The 19795-nt window shown below is 35.9% G+C and overlaps 1 protein-coding gene across 1 annotated transcript in view; it reads right to left on the bottom strand.

Moving 5' to 3' along the window:
* The window catches only part of Malrd1 (MAM and LDL receptor class A domain containing 1), a 616720-nt gene that overhangs the window by 566960 nt on the left and 29965 nt on the right, over positions 1-19795 (bottom strand). The window contains exons 3-5 of the mRNA XM_041630809.1: positions 11371-11465; positions 11123-11284; positions 3994-4090 (exon numbers count right to left, since the gene is read on the bottom strand). Coding sequence (XP_041486743.1) covers positions 3994-4090; positions 11123-11284; positions 11371-11465 — 354 coding nt within the window. The remainder of the gene's footprint in view (positions 1-3993; positions 4091-11122; positions 11285-11370; positions 11466-19795) is intronic.

Here is a 19795-nt window from a genome sequence, read left to right as displayed (position 1 = left end):
TGAGGATAGACATATTTTAATATTTTTCTTATCTTGTTAGCGCTTTCAGCAGAAGGCAGAAGTCTTATAGTCCTAGAAATTCTATACTAACCACTTTATGTAGTAATTATATCTGTTAATCTCCATTCATTGAATGCATAAGGTGATACAGAAATATTCCACTGTGTATGTGTGCATGTTTTGTCTGTCTGTGTGTGTGTGTGATGTAAATATAAATATTTATCCCATATGCTATCCTATATGCTTTTAAGGGAGAAAATTACTCTATTTCTGGGTATTTTTTAAATTGGTTGTTTTTCTTTTATTCTTGAAGTTATTAGTCTTACTTTGGTATTGTTTTTGATTTTATGTTTTTGGTTTCACCTGAAAAAATCAGCCATATTTCCTTTCAGAGATATCCTTCTGGTGATGAATATATCAATGATGAAAATAGGAAATAAAACAGACAAAATAGATTTTGAAAGACAATAGAAAATAGAAATTTATTTTTAAATGGATGGAAGATTTTCAGTTTTTGAAGCAAACTTACTTAACTAGTGGTTCCCACTGTCTATCCGTATTACAGGAACAAAGTAAATGTTCAGAAGAATTTTGTGCTCTCTAGCAATGAAAATAATCCGTATAAGAACTGACTGACCAATAGCTTGGCCGAAAATAGCCTCCCTTCCTCTCTTTCTTTTTCCAGTTCCCAAATTGATGTGTACAGAGTTCATCCTCAAGCTGAACAGCATGAGGAAAATATTAAAACCTCTCTTTATTCTTGACTTTCATAAGGAGAGGAACAAGTTAAGTACTCACGTCTTTACTTTATAAAGTCATTTAAGCTTACTTATCTGTTTACATCCGATTAAAGCCATGCCAAAGCCCAGCTCACTTCCGGAAGGATTTTCTAATGGAAGACAACCATTTGGCTTTGCCTCCTTGCCTCTGGTGCTCCCACTCAATCCCACCCTCAGGACCCCAGGAAACTAAATCACTGACTGACTTTAATTGGAGTTCTGTTCCTTGTCCAGGAATCAGAGACTAACCAGGATGAACATTTTGTCAATGCCAGGTCTGTTTTTAAGCATAGCTGTGCTTATTTCACAGAAACTGTCCCAATAACCTAATTTAAAATGCAAGCCCCATCTTCAGTGATCCTCATCTCCTAGGTCTGGAGGGAAGCCCAGCACCAATCACTCTCACATGTGGGTCTGATGATTAACTATATTCAGTCTGTTCCATTAACTGCCTGGAGTTGGCTGCTCAATCCCACTGGCAATTTAATTCTTCTTAACCACCTTTCACATTCCTGCCCTTTACAGAACAGAGCCACACACCCCCATGCTGGTCCTCAGTAGTCACAAACTCAGCTCTGTCCCGGCTATCAACCCACCCTCATTCTGCTGCTCTTTCCTTCCAAACCTTTACCTATGGCAGATAGAAAAACAAATTTAGTTGTTGCTGTTGTTTACTTTATTTTTACACGAAACATTAAAATCTTCTGGACCCTTATCTTCAAAGAACACCATAGGTATCTTTACCTGATCTTCAATTTCTTCTTTAAAGACCATTCTTGTATAGCTTTCCTGAAAGTGACATCTTTTTTAACACTCCATAAGTTCTAAGGATGGAGACTAAGCTTACATACCAATAACTCCCCAAATTTGCCATTTCCTAATTATTTGTCCATCTGTAGATAAATTGTCTTATTCCATGACATCTACCTTATCACAACCCTGTCTTGCATGCCTGACATTCACATGTATTGAAGACCTCAGTCTTGAATTCTATAATCATCTTCTCCGATCCCAAACCCTGCAATGAGGTATGGATTTAACATATAAAAGGCACAATTGAAAAGAACAACCTTGAAATGCACACATGATGACTAATGCTTAGTATCTTTCACTTCCACAGAATCTGATGTACATTATAAGTAGATTGTGATAAAAAGTAAAGATTTGGGGGTTTTTCTATTTGACCCCAGGTTTCTCTGCAATGTTTATTGAATGTTATCATCTATTGACTCTTATTTCTGTTTTGTTTTTCTTCTTTCCAGAGGTATTTGAAGTGATCACTACAAAATCTTGTATTATCTTTTGACAGTAGGGAAGTTCCACTCCTAAGCAACATCAAGTGGTGTCCCCGTGGAAATATGCAATGTAAGTATAACATCAATGGCAGAAGCCCAATAGTAAGGAAAAACTCCATCCAATTGCTTGCCTCATTGCCTGTTTCTCTTTTGGGGAGATTAACAAGACTAGTCAATAAACATATCTTGTTAGAAATCATTTTGACAGACCCAAACTTTTGCAGAAAATAAAAAGTACACAGAAGTTGAAGGGTCAGAAATAAATGCTTTATTAAAAAGACTGAGTGAACACTGGCTGCATTCTTAATTTAAGAATAGCACCAGGTAACAGGAAGAGAGAGACTATGAAGGGAGATTTGAGCTGAAGAGCAGTCAGCAGTGGATATGAGCACAGCCTATAATTCTGATAGGCTGTATTTTTCTGGTCTAATTAATACCACCCTCTTTTCCTGAAATGTCTTTCGTGTTGATAATCTGATTATTTACTTCTAAAACTGAGTAGCATGAAATCTATCCCCTTGAATTATCTATTTCAATGAATCCTAAGGAAATCCTTCTCTAATATACAGTGAGCATTGCTAATGCAGGCCTTTATGTGTTTCAGTGTTAGAAGGACTTTTACAGATCCCATAAGTCCTGCATATCTGCAACTTCTATCATACCAGAAATAACAATGGTTAAATTTCACATACAATACAAGTATCCCCTAATAAAATCTTTGTTCTTTCTTAGGAAAACCAACATGTCTCCTTGGATCTTGAATTATTATCATAACTGTCATATATTTTAACTAATTTCAAACATGGAGTCCCTTCTGACAAAATAGCTTCTAAGGTTTGTGTATAAGTCAAGTCCCCGAGAGATTTATGTCTTTACTATTTGAGCCACTATTTGACAACGTTAACAGCTGTTGGGACCATTAGTCGTAGATCTTAGTCAGGGAGTCATTAGAACAAAATGTGCACAACTTTGAAAAGAATATACTATAATTCTTGTGGGATCCCAGTTGGTTCTCATAAATTTATTATAATAGAGAAGAAAACCATTTTCCCACCTCAGTTTCCTGTCTCATCTTATGCTCTTTCCCTCTTGAGTATTTTTTCTATGATGTCATCCACAATGATGTATTTCTATCATGAAGTAATCACCAGAGCCAAGCATATACCCTGAATCTCTAGAACTATGAGCTAAATTAAGTTGATTTCATTATCTTGTACCTAGTCCCAAGTACTTCATTATAATAACATAAAACTTATTACTAAAATAGTTATTGTATTTGGCTATATTAATGCAATAAAAAAGTAATGTAAAATAATATATGTATATATATGTATATGATCCTTGGTTATTTGATTAAGTTTTTACCCAAATCATGTTTTAATTTTAATACTAAACTTTCCATTGGAAAAATATAAATAGGGATTTGGATGATATCTGGTTAATATAATTAAGAAATCAATACTGATGTCATCTTAGATTGACATATGTAGATTATCAATGTATTTTGTTTTATTCCAAATAGAAAATATAGATTCCAGCTACTATTTTCTTCCAATTGTTGCCCTGCAGTAGATTATCAAACCTGTTCTCTTATGAGGCTATTTCTAGTGTGTGGAAGCCAGTTTCCTACCAGCCCTCTGGAAGGCACTGAGCTCTTTAGTTTAGATTTAGCTATCCAGTATAAACATCACTAAGAGATTAAAGGCTAATGCTAAATCATCTCACTTAATCCTTAATAGCATCAGAGCTTCTGAAAGGGCCTATCTTCATTTCCAGTGTAGGCAAGTCACTCACTGTTAAACAGTATATCAGGGCAATGAAACATAGCCACTATTAAAACATCACAGAAAAACAGAGAAAAGTCATTGCAATGCCTAGATTTTCAGAGTAAGAATCAACATGAAACAAAAAGTTCTTACCATCTGCAGGCAAGCACCCTGAACTGAAAGATATATCATCAATAGCTATAACTTCCTCTTGTCCATGAGTAGCAAGCATTTGAGCTTGAAAAACAACCTGCATAAGAAACACAAAACAAATGAAGGACACAAAGTAAGGCGCACCACTCTCTCGTGGCGCTGTAGAAGAGAGCTTACAAATAAAATGCATACCACTTCCTGCAGGTTTTCGGGTATCACACAAATTCTGAGGAAAGGGGATCAAAGCAAATATTTTCAAGAATAAGACAATATTGCCATCATTGTACTGCAGGTATCTGATGTGGGTTATGGGCCATATTCGTGAACTCATGTGGCATCTCTCTTACATCTCCTTTACATTTTGAGCTCCCATATATGCAATTTGTGTGCTCACATACGTTTTATCTTGACCTGTGGACCTTGGCAATTTGTCTCATCTTCACATTTTAGTCACAGTCTTGTCTGAATTGTCTTTGTGTTATCATCTTGTATATTGCTGGCCATTAATAGAATCATGCTTAGAAAACAGACTTACAGTTCTGTGTTATGATGTGTAGACAACCCATGTCTACGTAGCAAGAAATATTGTGCTACAATGAATCATAGAAATCCAAAGAGAAGCCACTTTATTTTCTAATTACTTAAATCGTAGAAAATCAGTGCACTGATGGAACTTTTATCTCAACCTCACCAAGGAATGCCAATGGTGCTTGTGGCTTCATTCAAGTGTGTATTAGACATGTGTAGACAGTTCAGCCTTTTTTATTGTATAAACATTATCACTTCAGAAACTCAATATCCCTTCTTGGATTGATGTTTAGTATGGATCCACTGAAGCACATCCCTGTCCTGAATTGCATTCACTTTTGATCCTATACAACATGCTGTGCTAGTATGATTCCTTGCAAAGAAAATGTTGTCTACTAAATATCCAATGAAAGGTGTGCCCCACCTTGAGTAACCTAAAATGTAAGTCTAAGAAAGTCATATTCTTCACACAAAATAGAAAAACTGGAAGATTGCATAGAAAGTAGAATCATGTTGGAAAGACCCAGTAAACGTTAAATGAAGATTATTTCTAAGAAAAGCAGCATGCTGCTCATATGGGTATGTAAAATAATATGTACAAAAATAATACATAGGAGGGCTAGAACAACAACTTGGTGGCTAAGATCAATGGTTACTCTCCCAGAAGATCCTGATTTTGTTCCCAGCACCACATAGCAGCTCACAAACATTACCGTAAACCCTGTTCCAGAGGACCCAACACGTTTCTGTCCACCATATGCACGTGTTTCACAGGCATGCACTCATAACACTCATACACATAAAATAAAATTAAACTTAAAAAATTAATAAATAACTCATACTATTTAAACTTTTAAAAAAATCAACAAATAATCCATATTATATTATTTATACAAGGAAAACAAGTTATACCCAAAGCAGTAACTGAGATACAGTTCAGTGCAAGAGTACCTGCCTTGTATGCCTGACTCCGTATTTATTCTTCTCCAAGCTATGCCAGGCATATGGTTTACACCTTTAATCCTAGACTTTGGGAGAGAGACAGTGGAGGATCAGTAGTTCAAGATCATCTCCTGTCATATAAAGAGTAGGAGGCCATCCTGAGCTTCATGAGATATCTAAAGAACACTATGTGCTGAGTAGCGATACCAATGACTGATCTTCCAAAGCACTCAGGTTTGTTCTCAGAACCCTGATGCTAGCTCACATCCCTCTGTAACTGCAGGCCCAGAGGAGCCAACAACCTCTTTTTCTTAACCTATTAACTTTCTACAGATTTTAGGCTTGTATGTGGTATATTAACACGCATGTGGGCACTCAAATAACATATTTAAAAAGTAAGTAAGTGAATAAATAAATAAAACTTTAAGAAATAAAATACAAGACTTGATACATAATTGATATTAAATATTGTTAGCAACTTTTATTATAACAGATATTAAGTTATGAAAGCTATTCTAGGAATTACATTTGAGAATACAAACCTCAATATTTTTATAAATTGTATTTTCTATTTTCCTGAGCATTTTTTCCAGATTTCTATGCTTTCCAGCTCATGCCAAGTGTATCCCCACAGTCACAATATTTAAAACAGGAAGTGGAAATAAATGTCTGCTTCATCACCAGTCTAATTTCTGCTTCTCCCACACTCTCCCCAAAAGACCACCCATCATCAGAGTTGAGCTGGTATCCAGCCTAAGGAAAAACATGTTTTACTTCACAAATATCTGTCACTCTCCTGAGCTCTCCTCCGATGTCTCTGCCGCCTCTAGGCATTTGCCCTCAAATGAGAAAAGTTACTTCTAAGTCATAATATGCTGCTCTTTCTCCCCAGATTGAGCCTCTCACTCCACTCATTTGCTGACAATGAATCAGGCTGCAATGTGTCGATGTCCAAAATTCCAAAATGACCTTTACAATCACTGTCTCCTCAGGTCTCATGTCTAATCAGCCAAGACCTATTAAGTCTATTTTCCTTCTAGACTTGTTTCCATTCCTATTTCCTCATGCCTGATCTATTGAAGCAGCCTTTAAATTACCTTCCTGCCCTAATCCTCTTCTCATTAGAGCTTGCAATAGATATATATTATACGTTTATTTGGCTCAGCTAAATCACAGGCTAACTGAAGAAAAGTTATTGTGATAATTGGCTGCCATTTGAGCCCCCAGCTCAGCCAGGGGAACATTTTTCTTTAAAAAAAAAAAAACGGACAATTTCTTGACAGGAAATTTACTAATGGCTCTGTAAAGCTACAAAATAGAGTCCATCAAGCTTAACTAAATGGCCCCACTAACAAGATTTAAACAAAAGATTTTTTTCCCCAAGGATGTTGGTTATAATCCGGAAATGCAGCTAAAACAAGTAAAACCCCAGGCTAATGAGAAAGATCCATGTCTCATGAAGAAACAATGTCAAAGGCTATCTTAGCTGTGGTAGTGCTAGTTCTATAAAAGGTGATACATAATATTCCTTGCTTTATGCAATGCTTTCTCAAAGATGGTTATTCCAAACATATAAGTTATTTAGACAGTATTAGGAATTTTTTAAAGGAGTAAACCAGTCCCAGAAGAGGAGGTAAAGGGGCTGGGGAGAAACCAGCAGCTCATAAGAGAGGTTAGGGGTTTACATTATTTCAGGAGGAAGGCATAGCTTGCACCGATTCAACAATAAAACGAACCAAATCTATTTCCCCCAAGACATTTTAGAGAAAATGACCTCTGAATAGAGATAAGAGATCTAGTCTCAGGATACTCGATTTAAATGTTGGAGTAAGCTGTGATATCAGATCAGTAACAGATCGGGTTAACAATAAGTTCATGACCGAAAGACCTTACATAGATAAATAATAGACACATGCCATTAGAGTTAATTCATAGTATATATTCAATTATTTTCCGATCAATCTCCTTTTTTTCTCTTGCATTTTTAGACAGGGTCTCCTTATGAACACCAGGCTGATCCTGGAACTTTGATTCTCCTGTCTCAGCTTCCCAAGTTCTGGGTCTATACCACGAGTCAGCATACCTTGCTGTCATTTTTTTAGCATATGAAAGAATATTTACTGATTTCTACATAATAGAGTTGACTGCTTTGGGGGGTTCATATTTTTATCCACATCTTCTCAAACTTTATAATTAGATACAGTTTAGAAAATTACTTTAGTTCAGTGTTAAGTGATTGTCATATGAAATCAAACTTCTATATGTTCTAACATGATGTGCTGATATGATAGATTATCAAACTATGTAAAGCTTAAATCCCCAGGGTTAAAATGGGGGCAGGTCATCACTCCCCCTCAGAGGGTTTCCTTGAGTGGTCACTTAGATTGTGGCACAAAGTACTAAGCACAATTCCCTAACTTTAGTAAATGTTCTTCAGTAAGTATTAGTTGCAACTATGTCTTACATGTTTTCAATATGTTATGAAAATTTGCTCATTCTTTGTTCATAATGTCAACTCTTTGTTTATGGAACAGTATATCCTGGTAAATTAAAACACTTCAATTTTATTAAGGGATAAAGTTAGATAAAGGACTCTGGGTGACCACCAGCTTCAGGGGATTTTCAAAAATCTCATGTTCATCTTGGCTGTAGCTGTCACTGACTGAAATACGTATTTCTAAAGAAAGTGTGTGTGACTTTAAACTATCAGAAGTCTGCATGGTGGGGAAATTGCAGAGAATGAAATAATTCTCAAAGGTTTCTAAGCTGCAGAGACAGCAGATATAATATAAAGGTGCTGATTACAAAATTCCTAAAATAGTCTTTCCACAAAAGCTCTACGGGAACAAGATAGTAGATGAAGATGGTCAGCATCACAAGCACAACACATCTGTGCAGTCCAGCACGCAGTGGTGTGTGAACATCTGTTATTTGATGACAGGGCAATATTTAAAGCAGGAGTACAGACTCGGCATCCCAGGCGCCATGCCATCTACTTCTTACAAAACTTTAAGTTACAAACACTATTTTTCCAACAATTTAAAGTATTTAGTGAAACACATTACTAAACTAAGTCGCATCTATGAAAACTGAAGCTGCTGCTCCACTTAAAAAGCTCCCATGAGTAATCTGTGTCTCAGTCACAGCTGAATTGCCCTAGAGATGATATTCTCTGGAATTTTAAGGTTTATTTATTGGATACACAATCTGAGCAACAAAATCTATAGTATTTGGAAATGGGCACCTGAGGTAACAAAGGAAGTCACTTTGAAAGGTTTGATTGACAAGGTCCAGCAAGTTTATCAAATCTCTGTATCACCCTCCTAAGAGAAACCTTGACCTAAAGATATCAACAACTAGATACTAATCATGTATCAAGTTGGGAATGAACATTTTAAGATTTCCTTGGTACTCATGGTTTAGAAGTTAAGAAAAATGAGTAAGTAATAGTTAAAACGTGGGCCTAAATAAGATCCTCACCTGTCATCAAAATTAATGGAGCAAATTGCATCCAGTGAGATGGCTCATTCTTAACGGAATCAATCTGGGCTTTGCTGTGTTGCTTAGGCAGACATAGAGGCCTGCAAAGTGTGGAGGAAATATACTAGAACCTCCTCTAGCCCTGATTCCTATCTCAACCATCATAGCAATCACTGGTCTCCAGGGGAGCTTAGGGCATACCACACCCAGCTAAAGCCACTGAAACACGAAACAAGTGCCAAACATCTCTTAAAATAATACTTGAAACCTTTCTTGTGTCATGCCCAGCACATCCCAAGTAAGTCATATTTAAATAAGCAAAGCAATCACCAGAGAAACTTAACCATGTCATGATGTAAGATGTCTCTCACCCACATACACAAACATGGCTGTTAACTTCAATAGATTGCAAATTATCAAACTGTAAAACTATGTCCAACCATAGAACAATTAAATCTATGCAGCATTTAACCAGATCCTAAATTATTTTGTATCTTCTTTAAATAACCTTTTAGTTGAACAATGACTGAAAATTTCAAGTACAGTGATTCCATGGCATCAACTAAGAAAATATGTCACGAAAATGTCATTCAACATTTATAGCAGGCATAGATACCTATCATTTATCTTGCCTTTCCTTTTAGCCACTCAAGATTAACTTAAGGGTAAATTGAAGCTAATTTATTCCTTAGGCTGAAACAACTGGATATATAACATCAAATTAGATATTTTTACATGAAATTTATTTTTAAATGATAATTATTGATGAGAAATTTGGGGCAATTTACATCTCTCAACCTTCATCAAAGAAACTTCTACTTCTATATGCAGGAGACTGCCATTAACACAAAGACTGATAAATTGTCAATGTGCAGAGAATAAGGGATTATTGAGTATTCAGTTCCCCCAAGACTAAGGGACCAACATGGTAAAGTGGGTGGAAGAATTTTAAGAGCTAAAAAAAAAAGGTAGATAACTTCAGCAAAACTTTTGGTTGGGTATGACAGGGCTTTTGAATACATCAACTCATAGGAGCATTGTCTTCATGCAGACCAGCCAAAATACCAGCACGAAGCAGGGAGGGGATTCAGAAATACCACCTCTAGCTGAGAGGTTATTGGCCATTTATGGCTACTGAGGCAGGAAGAGACATTTTTCTTCAGAGGCTACCCATGCTCCAGCAGATGGTCGTACACACATGGAGGTACAGGCAGCATTTGTAGTCTTAAGGGTTTTTTTAAGCACAAAAATTTGGGAAGACAAAAGAGGAAAAGAAGGTAGTGAAGGAATTTGCAAGGAGGAAATAGGAGGTTATGTTTGATAAAAAGACATTTTATGCATTCAAGCAATAAAAAAGCAAAACTAAAAATAAGACAATTGACTGCTACAATATTTCAATAATAAATGATAAAGAAAATATTTTGGCTAAATTGGTCCATAAAATGGGTTTAGACATTAATTTTCTTAAAAAATAAAATGCTTCAAAATACCTCTCATCTTTATCTGAAAAGTTTTCTTGACCATCCCAAATGTTAAAATACGTAACACTTTCCCAGGAAGTCTTATAATAAGCATTATATTATAATTTCTATCCTGTATTAATTTTAATAGGCTGCATAAGTAAGCTTGTCTTTTATAAGCTTGCATTGGATTTAATTCATAAAATTATTTAGGAAAATAAAGGATGTGTTGAAATGAGCTTAACCGTGAGATAAATATGAGAATCATCCTACTTCAACAGCATTTGGAATTAGAATGTAAATTAAAATCTCTTTATTTTTATTCATAAGTATCCTCTGCTCTCAAATGCATGGGAAAAGTTAGAGAGAAAAAAATTTTTAGGAGGAAGAATTGTGGAGAAAGAGAAGTAAACAAAGTAAAAGATGAAAATAAAAGATTTAAGAAATTGAGGCCTTAATTTCATAAAATTATAGTTAACCTTTACATGACTGTATTTTAAAATATATCTATTTTAATTTAAAACACAAAGTCAACATTTCACAATGAAAATGTCTATTCTATTACCATGACTAGTCATTCTAATTTACTCAAGACTTGAAAATTATGGGAAATTTCAGTCTGGCAGATGAATTGGCCATGTGACTTTTTAATTGGTATGTTTCGAAGTCTGGATTCTTACGGGTTTTGCTCCAAAGTCATAGCTGGAGATAAGGCTTACCTGAAATGGCTGTGAGCTCCGGATTGTGATGACATTTCTCTCCCACTGACTCTGAATTGTCTCTGCTTTCTGCCATACCTGCTGGATAGGACTGTCACATGTGGTTTGAAGGCCTGCTGTCAATTTGTTGCTCTGGTGACTGGAGAAGTCATAAAACGTAATCTGTAAGGAATAATTGATAACCAATTAATTGTCATAAAGGAATTGCCAAGTGTGTCAGAACTGGAAAGGCTTTGTGTTGTACATACCTGACAAACTTGCTGGTCATTAGTTGGAAGGAAAATTCTGCTTCTTAAGTTTGAGGAGATGGAATTCACTCTGGAGACCAACGTGAGAAAATTGGCTGTGATGAACAACAATTGTGAAATTAGACTGAAGCTGATCACTGACAACCTAATTTTAAACACTAGAGGCTATTCTGGTACATATAACTGTATTGAAAGGATTAAAAACTAAAACACACCAGTGAATTGACTGATATTTTTACATTTTATATTGTCTATTTAAAGAACTAACAGTGATTATACACATTATAATATTATGGGCAACAGTCCAAAATACACTGTAGTCACATTTTACATAGGAACTAACAACTCCTTAAAGAAGTTATCTAGTAAAAACACAATTCTGGGATTGCCTGCTAAAATAAGAACCTCAGCAGCAAATGCAATGAGAATATTATTTTCTATACCATCATTTCAAAAGACTTGGGTGACATGGTCCCAGGTGTTAGCAGAAATACAAGGAAGAGTACTGAGCACTGATGTTTTCTCTTGGAAACAGTTTTATTGTTTGGAAACTTCTAATAAAAAACACACTGGGTATTTGCTAGACTGTCAGAGAGTCCCTGGTGTGCTTTACCAGGGTTATCATGGCTGATATGGAAGCATCTGCTATGTTGACACTGTGTTTGGTACAGTGATGTTTGTCAAAAGAGAAGAAAAACGGTGTTGACAGTGATTATGATAACCTATCTATTTAAGCCACTCAGTGGTATTTTAAAGCCCGACTGGAAGTCAAATCTAATTGTCACATCATTGAGTCAATCAATACTAATATTTTGAGCCCTAGCAAACCTCAACTTTTCTGGTATTCTGGTAGAACAATTGGACAGCTATTAGCTTGCTCTTAAAGCAATAAACTGAGGTTAAGAAAATTACTAATTAACAAGCGTAAGTGTTGGGAGGCCCAGCTGGTCAAAGGTTGCAGTCTATCGTCGCCAGGTAGCTTTCGCCAAACTCAGCAACATGAAGCATTCCCTCCCCAGTGAAACTTCCTGCTCTCTACCTGCCCTTACTTGGAGGATGTCTCCAGGCCCAGATGCCTGACGGATCTCTAGTGTGACCCTTGGAGGAGTTTCCTGCTAGAGGTTTTCCCCCGTGGCATATATGGTAACGAAGACTTGTACTAGGAGCTTTGCTATAGGACCCTACTGTCACATATGAAGGTTTATTATAGGAGCATGCTGTTTATTGCAAATTAGGGTTTGTTCTCCTGCTTTCCCAATCCTATATTTTTCCTATACTCTGGAATAGAGTTGAGTTGTCTCACTGAAGTTTTCTCCCAGAGGGCTATCTCTGTTATATCCACAGCTGGCTGAACCCTTTTCCCTGCTTCTTCTCCCTCACCATCTCAAGGAGCCACAGCTGATCATCCCAAGGAGGAAAGAGAAACACACATAAACAATGTGGATATAATGTTGGTTTTAAACAAAGTATTAGCTCTATTAATAGATTTAAAAATATTTCAATTATTACATACAAATATTCAACAGACAATAATAGACAGATAGACAGACAAACAGACAGATAGATGATAGATATATTCACAGACTGGCATAACACAAAGGGGAAACACACACACAGCCACCACCACCACAACAACAGCAACAACAAAATAACAAGAATCAAAAAAAAAATCAGTGCTCATTGATAACTCTAAGCATCAACAGTCTCAATTACCAAATAAAAACACATAGACTAAAATAATGAATACAAAAGCATAATCTATCCTGCACTATCCATAAAACACCCTTCTAACTTAATGTTAAAAATAGACTTCAAATCAAGACTAGTCAGAGTAAATAGGAAAGGACATTACATATTCATCAAAGGAAAAATTCATCAAGACAACATTGGAATTTTTAACATCTATGCACCAAACACAAGGACATACATGTTGACAATAGAAACACTATTGCATCATATAATCGCACATTGACCTTCATACACAGATAGTGAAAGACTCTATCCTTAATGGATAGACATCACCTCAGGGTAAAGTGTTGGAAAAAGATATTCCAAGCAAATGGACCTAAGAAATAATCTTATATAACCATATCTGAAAAAATAGACTTCAAATCAAGACTAGTCAGAGTAAATAGGAAAGAACATTACATATTCATCAAAGGAAAAATTCATCAAGACAACATTGGAATTTTTAACATCCATGCACCAAACACAAGGACACACATGTTGACAATAGAAACACTATTGCATCATATAATCGCACATTGACCTTCATACACAGATAGTGAAAGACTCTAATACATCATTCTAGCCAGAAAACGGGTCATTCAGACAAAAAGGAAATACAAAAATGTTCCAGGTAACTGAAGTCATTAAACCAAAGAGACTAACAGATGTTTACAGAACATTTCACCAAACACAAAAGAATATACCTTCTTCTTAGCACCAAATAGAACTTTTCCCAGTATTTACTACTTACTTTGACACAAAGCAAGTCTCAATAGTCACAAGAAAATTGAAATACAACCTATTTAACCACAAAAGATTAAAGCTGAATATCATCAACAACAGAAGGCTTGCATACTTTTGGAAACTAAATAGCTCACTACTGATTGAAAAACTAGTCAAGACAGGAAGTAAGAAAGAAATTAAAGATTTTGCAGAATTCTATGTAAATCAATACATAATATTCCCAAACTTATGGAACACAGAGAAGGCAGATCTGAGAATCAAGTTTATAGTACTAAGTGCCAAAAAAAAAAAAAAAAAGGACAGACAGCTCACCTGGAATCTCCAGAGCAAAAAAAGCAACCAGACCCAAAAGAAGTAAATGGCAAGAAATAGTCAAGCTCAGGGCTGAAATTAATAAAATAGAAACAAGAAAAACAACAGCAATAATAAAATAAAAAATTAAAAAATAATAATAAAATAAAAATACAAAGAATCAATGAAACAAATGTCAGTTTTTTGAGAAAAACAGTAGGATGGACAAGCACCCTAGCTATATTGTCTAAAAGGTGAGGAGAAGATCCAAATTAACAAAATTAGAAATGAAAGGGAGGATATAACCATAGATACCAGGGAAATGGAGAGACTTATAAAGACATACTTTAAAATCCTGTTCTACCCAAAATTGGAATAGCTAAAAATAATAGATAATTTTTCAATATATAATACCTGCCAAGGTAAAATCAAGATAAATTAAGCAACTTATACAGATCTACAACCCATAGTGAAATAGAAGCAATATTTAAAAGTCTACCAACCAAGAAAAGCATACAACTAGATTATTTTAGTGCAAAATTTTAGCAGACTTTCAAAGAAGAGTTAATGTCTATACTCCACAAATTATTTTACAAAATGGATAAAAAAAGGAGTATTGTCTTCTTTGTTTTATGAGGCCATCATTACACTGATATCGAAATCACATAAAAACCCAACAAAGAAAGAAAATTAGAGATCATTTTTCCATACGAACATAGATGCAAAAATTCTCAATAAAATACTTTTACACCAAAATCAAGAACACATTATTCCCCATGATTTAGTAAGCGCCATCCCAGAGATGCAGTTTGGATCCATACACATAAATCAATAAATAGAATCCACCACATAAACACACTGAAAGACAAAAACCATGTGATCATCTCATTAGATGTGTAAAAAGCCATTGACAAAATATAACAATCCTCCATGACAGAAGTACTGGGAATTAGGAAACAAGGGAGGTCCCTCACCATAGTAAGGCAGTTTACAGAAAGTCCAGAGCTAACATCAAGTTAAATGAAGACAAACTAAAGCAATTCATCTAAATTGGGAACAAGACAAGGATGTCCACTCTCTTCATACCTATTCAATATCTTGATGCCTTAGCTACAGCAACAAGACAACTGAAAGAGAGCAAAATCAAAGTATCTTTACATGTAGATGATATGATTCTCACATAAATCACTGGAAAAGTTCTACCAGGAAATTCCTACAGCTAATAAACACTTTCAACAATATAACCTGATACAAAATTAACTCACAAAAATTAGTAGCCTTCATATATACAAATGACAGACAGGGAAAGAAATCAGAAAAATAACACCTTTCACAATAGCTTCAAATAATATTAGATATCTTGGGGTAACTCTAACCAAGCAAGTGAAAAACTTGTATGATAAAAGAACTCTTCAGGTCACTGAAGGAAGAAATTGAAGAAGGTATCACATGATCTCCCATACTCATGGATCAGTGAGATTAATATAGCAAATATGGCCAACCTACCAAAAGCAATCTACAGATTCAGTTATCCCCATCAAAATGCCAACACAATACTTCACAGAGCTTAAAAAACAATTCTCAGCTTCATGTGGAAATAAACAGCAGCAAAAAGGAGAGCTAAAACATTCCTGAATAACAGAAGAACCACTGGAGGTGTCACCATCTCTGATTTCAAGTTACTACAAAAATATAGTAATAAAAACATCGTGGTATTGGCACAAAATCAGACATGTAGTTCAATGGAATCAAAATGAAGACCCAGATGCAGATCAGCAGACAAATGAACACCTGATTTTTATTTAAAAAAAAAAAAAAAACAGAAACACACTGGGAAAAAGACAGCATCTTCAAACTGGTCAGATTGGGTGACTGAATGTAGAAGAATCCAAACAGATCCACACCTATCACCCTGAATGAAACTCAACTCCAAATGGATCAAAGACTTAAAACTTAAAAAAGAAACACTGAATCTGATAAAAGAAGAAGTGGGGCATAGTCTTGAACTCAATGGAGGCAGAGGAAAGGACTTTCTGAACAAAACACTGCTAACATAGGCATTAAAATCAGTAATTAATGAAGGGTATCTTATGAAACTGAAAAAATGAAAACTTCTGCACAGCAGAGGACACCATTATTTAGACAAAGGGGCAACCTACAGAATGGGGTGCTCTTGGTAGGTTGGAGAACTTTCAATTTTTGACTTATTTTTTTTTTAATGACTGCCTCATGGTCATGCTGCAGAGGCTGTGAGTAGGGGATACACTCATCCATTCTTTGTGGGACTAGAAACTTGTACAGACTATGAAAATCAGTGTGGTGGTTCTTCTAGAAGATGGGAATGGATCTACCTCTAAATCCATCTATAACGCTTTTTGGTATTTACCCAAAGGTTATTTCAACTTGTCATAGAAGCACTTGTTAAACCATGTTGATTGCTGCTTTATTCATAATAGCCCAAAATGACAAACAATTTAGATGACCCTCAGCAAAAGGATTAATAAAGAAAATGTGGTACATTTACACAATGAAATATTGCTTAGTCATTAAAGGAAATGAAACTAAAAAATTTTCCAGTAAATTGATGAAACTAGAATAAAATAATTCTGAGCGTGGCAACCCAGACCCAGAAAGTCAAATGTGATATGTACTCACTTATATGTGGATATTAGTTGACAAACCAATGATAGTCAAGCTACAATATATAGAAGAGCAGAGGTTACAAATAGTGTTAAAGACTAGGGGGCAGATAGACCTCCCTAGGAAAGGGAAATATAGTTACAAACAGATAAAAAGCAAAAGAAACCTGAAAAAGGAGAATCAAACAGAGGAAGGAACATGGGGAGAGGCAGCTAAAATCAAGGGAGTAAAATATATACTTATATCAGGCATTGTAAATGGAGTTGTCTAATAATCGGAGAGACAGAGCATCAACTGGACATCTCTTCTCACCAAATAAAGCTTATAGTACTGAGAATGAATTACACTTAATTGAATTGTGGGCCATTGAAAACCCATGGGAATCCATAAACAACCCAGGTAGTTATAAATGCTATAGAATGCTCTCCACAAACTGACAGGAAGACCCTATTGCTGAAGACAATTCTTATACTACCAATTGAATGTGTAAAAGTCTAACTAGAGCCTACATAAATTCTTCACTTCTGTGTGATAGCATGTTTGGTATAAGGTACTCTACATGCTACCAAAAGAGAAACATAAACACTAACCCAGCCTAAAATCTTTCAGAGTACAATGGTGTCCTGTCTGCAAGATGTACTACTGCAGTGCTGACAAAGCTTGTGGGCATAACTAACATATATCTGATTTGACTAAGGCCCATTACAAAAGATGGAACCCATACCTGATCCTGCTTAGTTGATCAAGAACCTGAGACTGTACAACCCAAGAATCTAGACTAAAACCAAATTCTACTAAAAGAACAAAGCAATAAAATGATTCTTAATGCCATTCTGCTATACTCATAGATCAATGTCATCTTCAGCCATCATCAGAGAAGCTTCCTCCTCCACCAGAGGGAAACAAATACAGACTCACAGACAAATAGTGACCTTGGAACACTCAGCCCTAAAAAGGATGTTGCAATCAAATCCCAGCCCTTGGTGCTCAGCAAATTCTGCAGAAAAGGTTATGGAAAGAATGTAAGAACCAGAGGAAATAGATGGCATCAAAGTCCTCCTAATTAACATGAGCAAGCTTCACCTGAACTCACAGACAACGAGGCAGCAAGCACAGGGTCTGCACAAGATGGGGTTACATAGCTAATAGAGATGGACAAACACCCACTAGTTATTACTCAGAAGCTGTCTCCACTGACAACCATATGGAAATGAAAATTTAGTTTTCTTTAAAGGTGTCTCACTGGGGCAACAAACTACTCTAAAGGCACATGTCCAGCTGTAGACAGCCAGCAGAAGAAGAACTCAATGGCATCTTTGGAGGTTCCTTGTCTAGTGATATTTTGTTAAGGATTATTTTTCTTCTAAAATTTTTATTTTCACTTCTATTTTTCTGTTATTTATATGTATTTTTTTCTATTTTATACCCTATAGGTCCTTTGTGTTTATTTTATGGTGCTATGTGTTTACTTATTTTAGTTTAGTGTTTTTATGAGATTCCTGAGTGTGTGAATGAGTGTGTCTTTTTCTCTGTGCAGTGTTTCTTTTCTTTAAATATCCTTATTTCTTCATCAACTTTGAGAGATAGCTTTACTGGTTATGGCAATCTTGGTTGTTGGTGATTTACTTTCAGAACATGAAACGTATCTTTACATGTTTACCTGGCTACTGGGTTTCTGATCAAAGATCTGATAGTATTCTGCTGTGCTTGCCCTGTAAGGGCCATTCTCATTCAAATTACCAATGTCTTTTCCTCTTCAATGACTCCAGAGCCTGGAGAGAAGAAGTTGGGATATAGATGTCTGTTTAAGGTTAAACATTCTGAAGTCTCTGTGTTAATTAGCATTTTTGTAAGCAGAAGCTTCTCTGATTAGGGTTGAGAGGTTAATTAACCTATTAATCTACAGGTGTGATACTATGTCATTAGGAGTTGTTTTAATAATAATATGTCCATTTCTGTAAATAACAATAGTAGTTTCTCCCACAAGGCCTGAATAGCCATGGTTTTTGGCTCCAATATTGATGATAAATGTGGGTTTCATCTCCTGGACTGCAACTTAAATTCAACCAGAAAGTGGTTTGTTATCCCCATCCTGTTCACATCACTATTGCAGCAGTGAGCACGTTGGGCGCCATATGTAGCAATAAGGGTGGCGGGGGGGGGGGGGGGGGGGGGGGGGCTGCATCCCCAACACCCCAGCCGCCCGCATAGCTAGCTTTTGCCCGAAATAACAACACACAAACTGTATTCATTTAATCACTGCTTGGCCCTTCTGCCCTAGCCCTTACTGGCTAATTCTGATATCCCGATCAACCCATCTCTAATAATCGGTGAGCACCGGTCTTACCGGGAGGATTCTAGCCTAGTCCATCCTGGGTCGAGCTTCATGGCGTGTGTCTGCCTGGGAGCTGGGAGTATGGCGTCTCCCTGAGGCGTCTGCTCCCGAGAGCAGAGCTGTCGAGACTCTGACCTCATTTCCTCTTCCTCCCAGCATTTTGTTCTGTTTACTCCACCCACAGGGCCAAGCAGTTTCTTTATTGGCCAATGACCTTCCTCCATCACACATCCTCTCCAGCATAAGTTGTCATCAGTGTTTTAGATCTTGGCCATTCTTACCGGTGTAAGATGGAATCTGAGATTTGTTTTGATATCCTATAATTTTTAAATAATTATACTAGCTATGGAAAGAGAAGTAAGTGATTTGAACAAATCACTTATCTCTAACATTGGACATTTTTTAAAGGACAAATAATGGAAATCATGACAAAAATGTGGAAATTGAGTGAAAAACTAGAGGAATTTGGATCATGTAATAGATAAGAAAAAGCACAGGGATGTTACATAAAATCAGGCTGCTAATTGTTGTTCAGGTGGAGTCAAGAACACAAAACTCCAGCCTTTAAATGTAGATTGTGTTTAATTTATTTTGGATTTATCAAGTAATAGAAACTTTATAGATGTTGAAAAGTTAATAATAAGCATTAGTGGATGATCAGGGTATTTTAAACTTTCTTTCTCTAAA

The sequence above is a fragment of the Microtus oregoni genome, unplaced genomic scaffold, assembly GCF_018167655.1.
Source record: "Microtus oregoni isolate MIOR12 unplaced genomic scaffold, Mior012 000035F_ref0000213, whole genome shotgun sequence".
In the NCBI taxonomy this organism is placed as follows: Eukaryota; Metazoa; Chordata; class Mammalia; order Rodentia; family Cricetidae; genus Microtus; species Microtus oregoni.
This window is presented reverse-complemented; position numbering and strand designations above follow the sequence as displayed.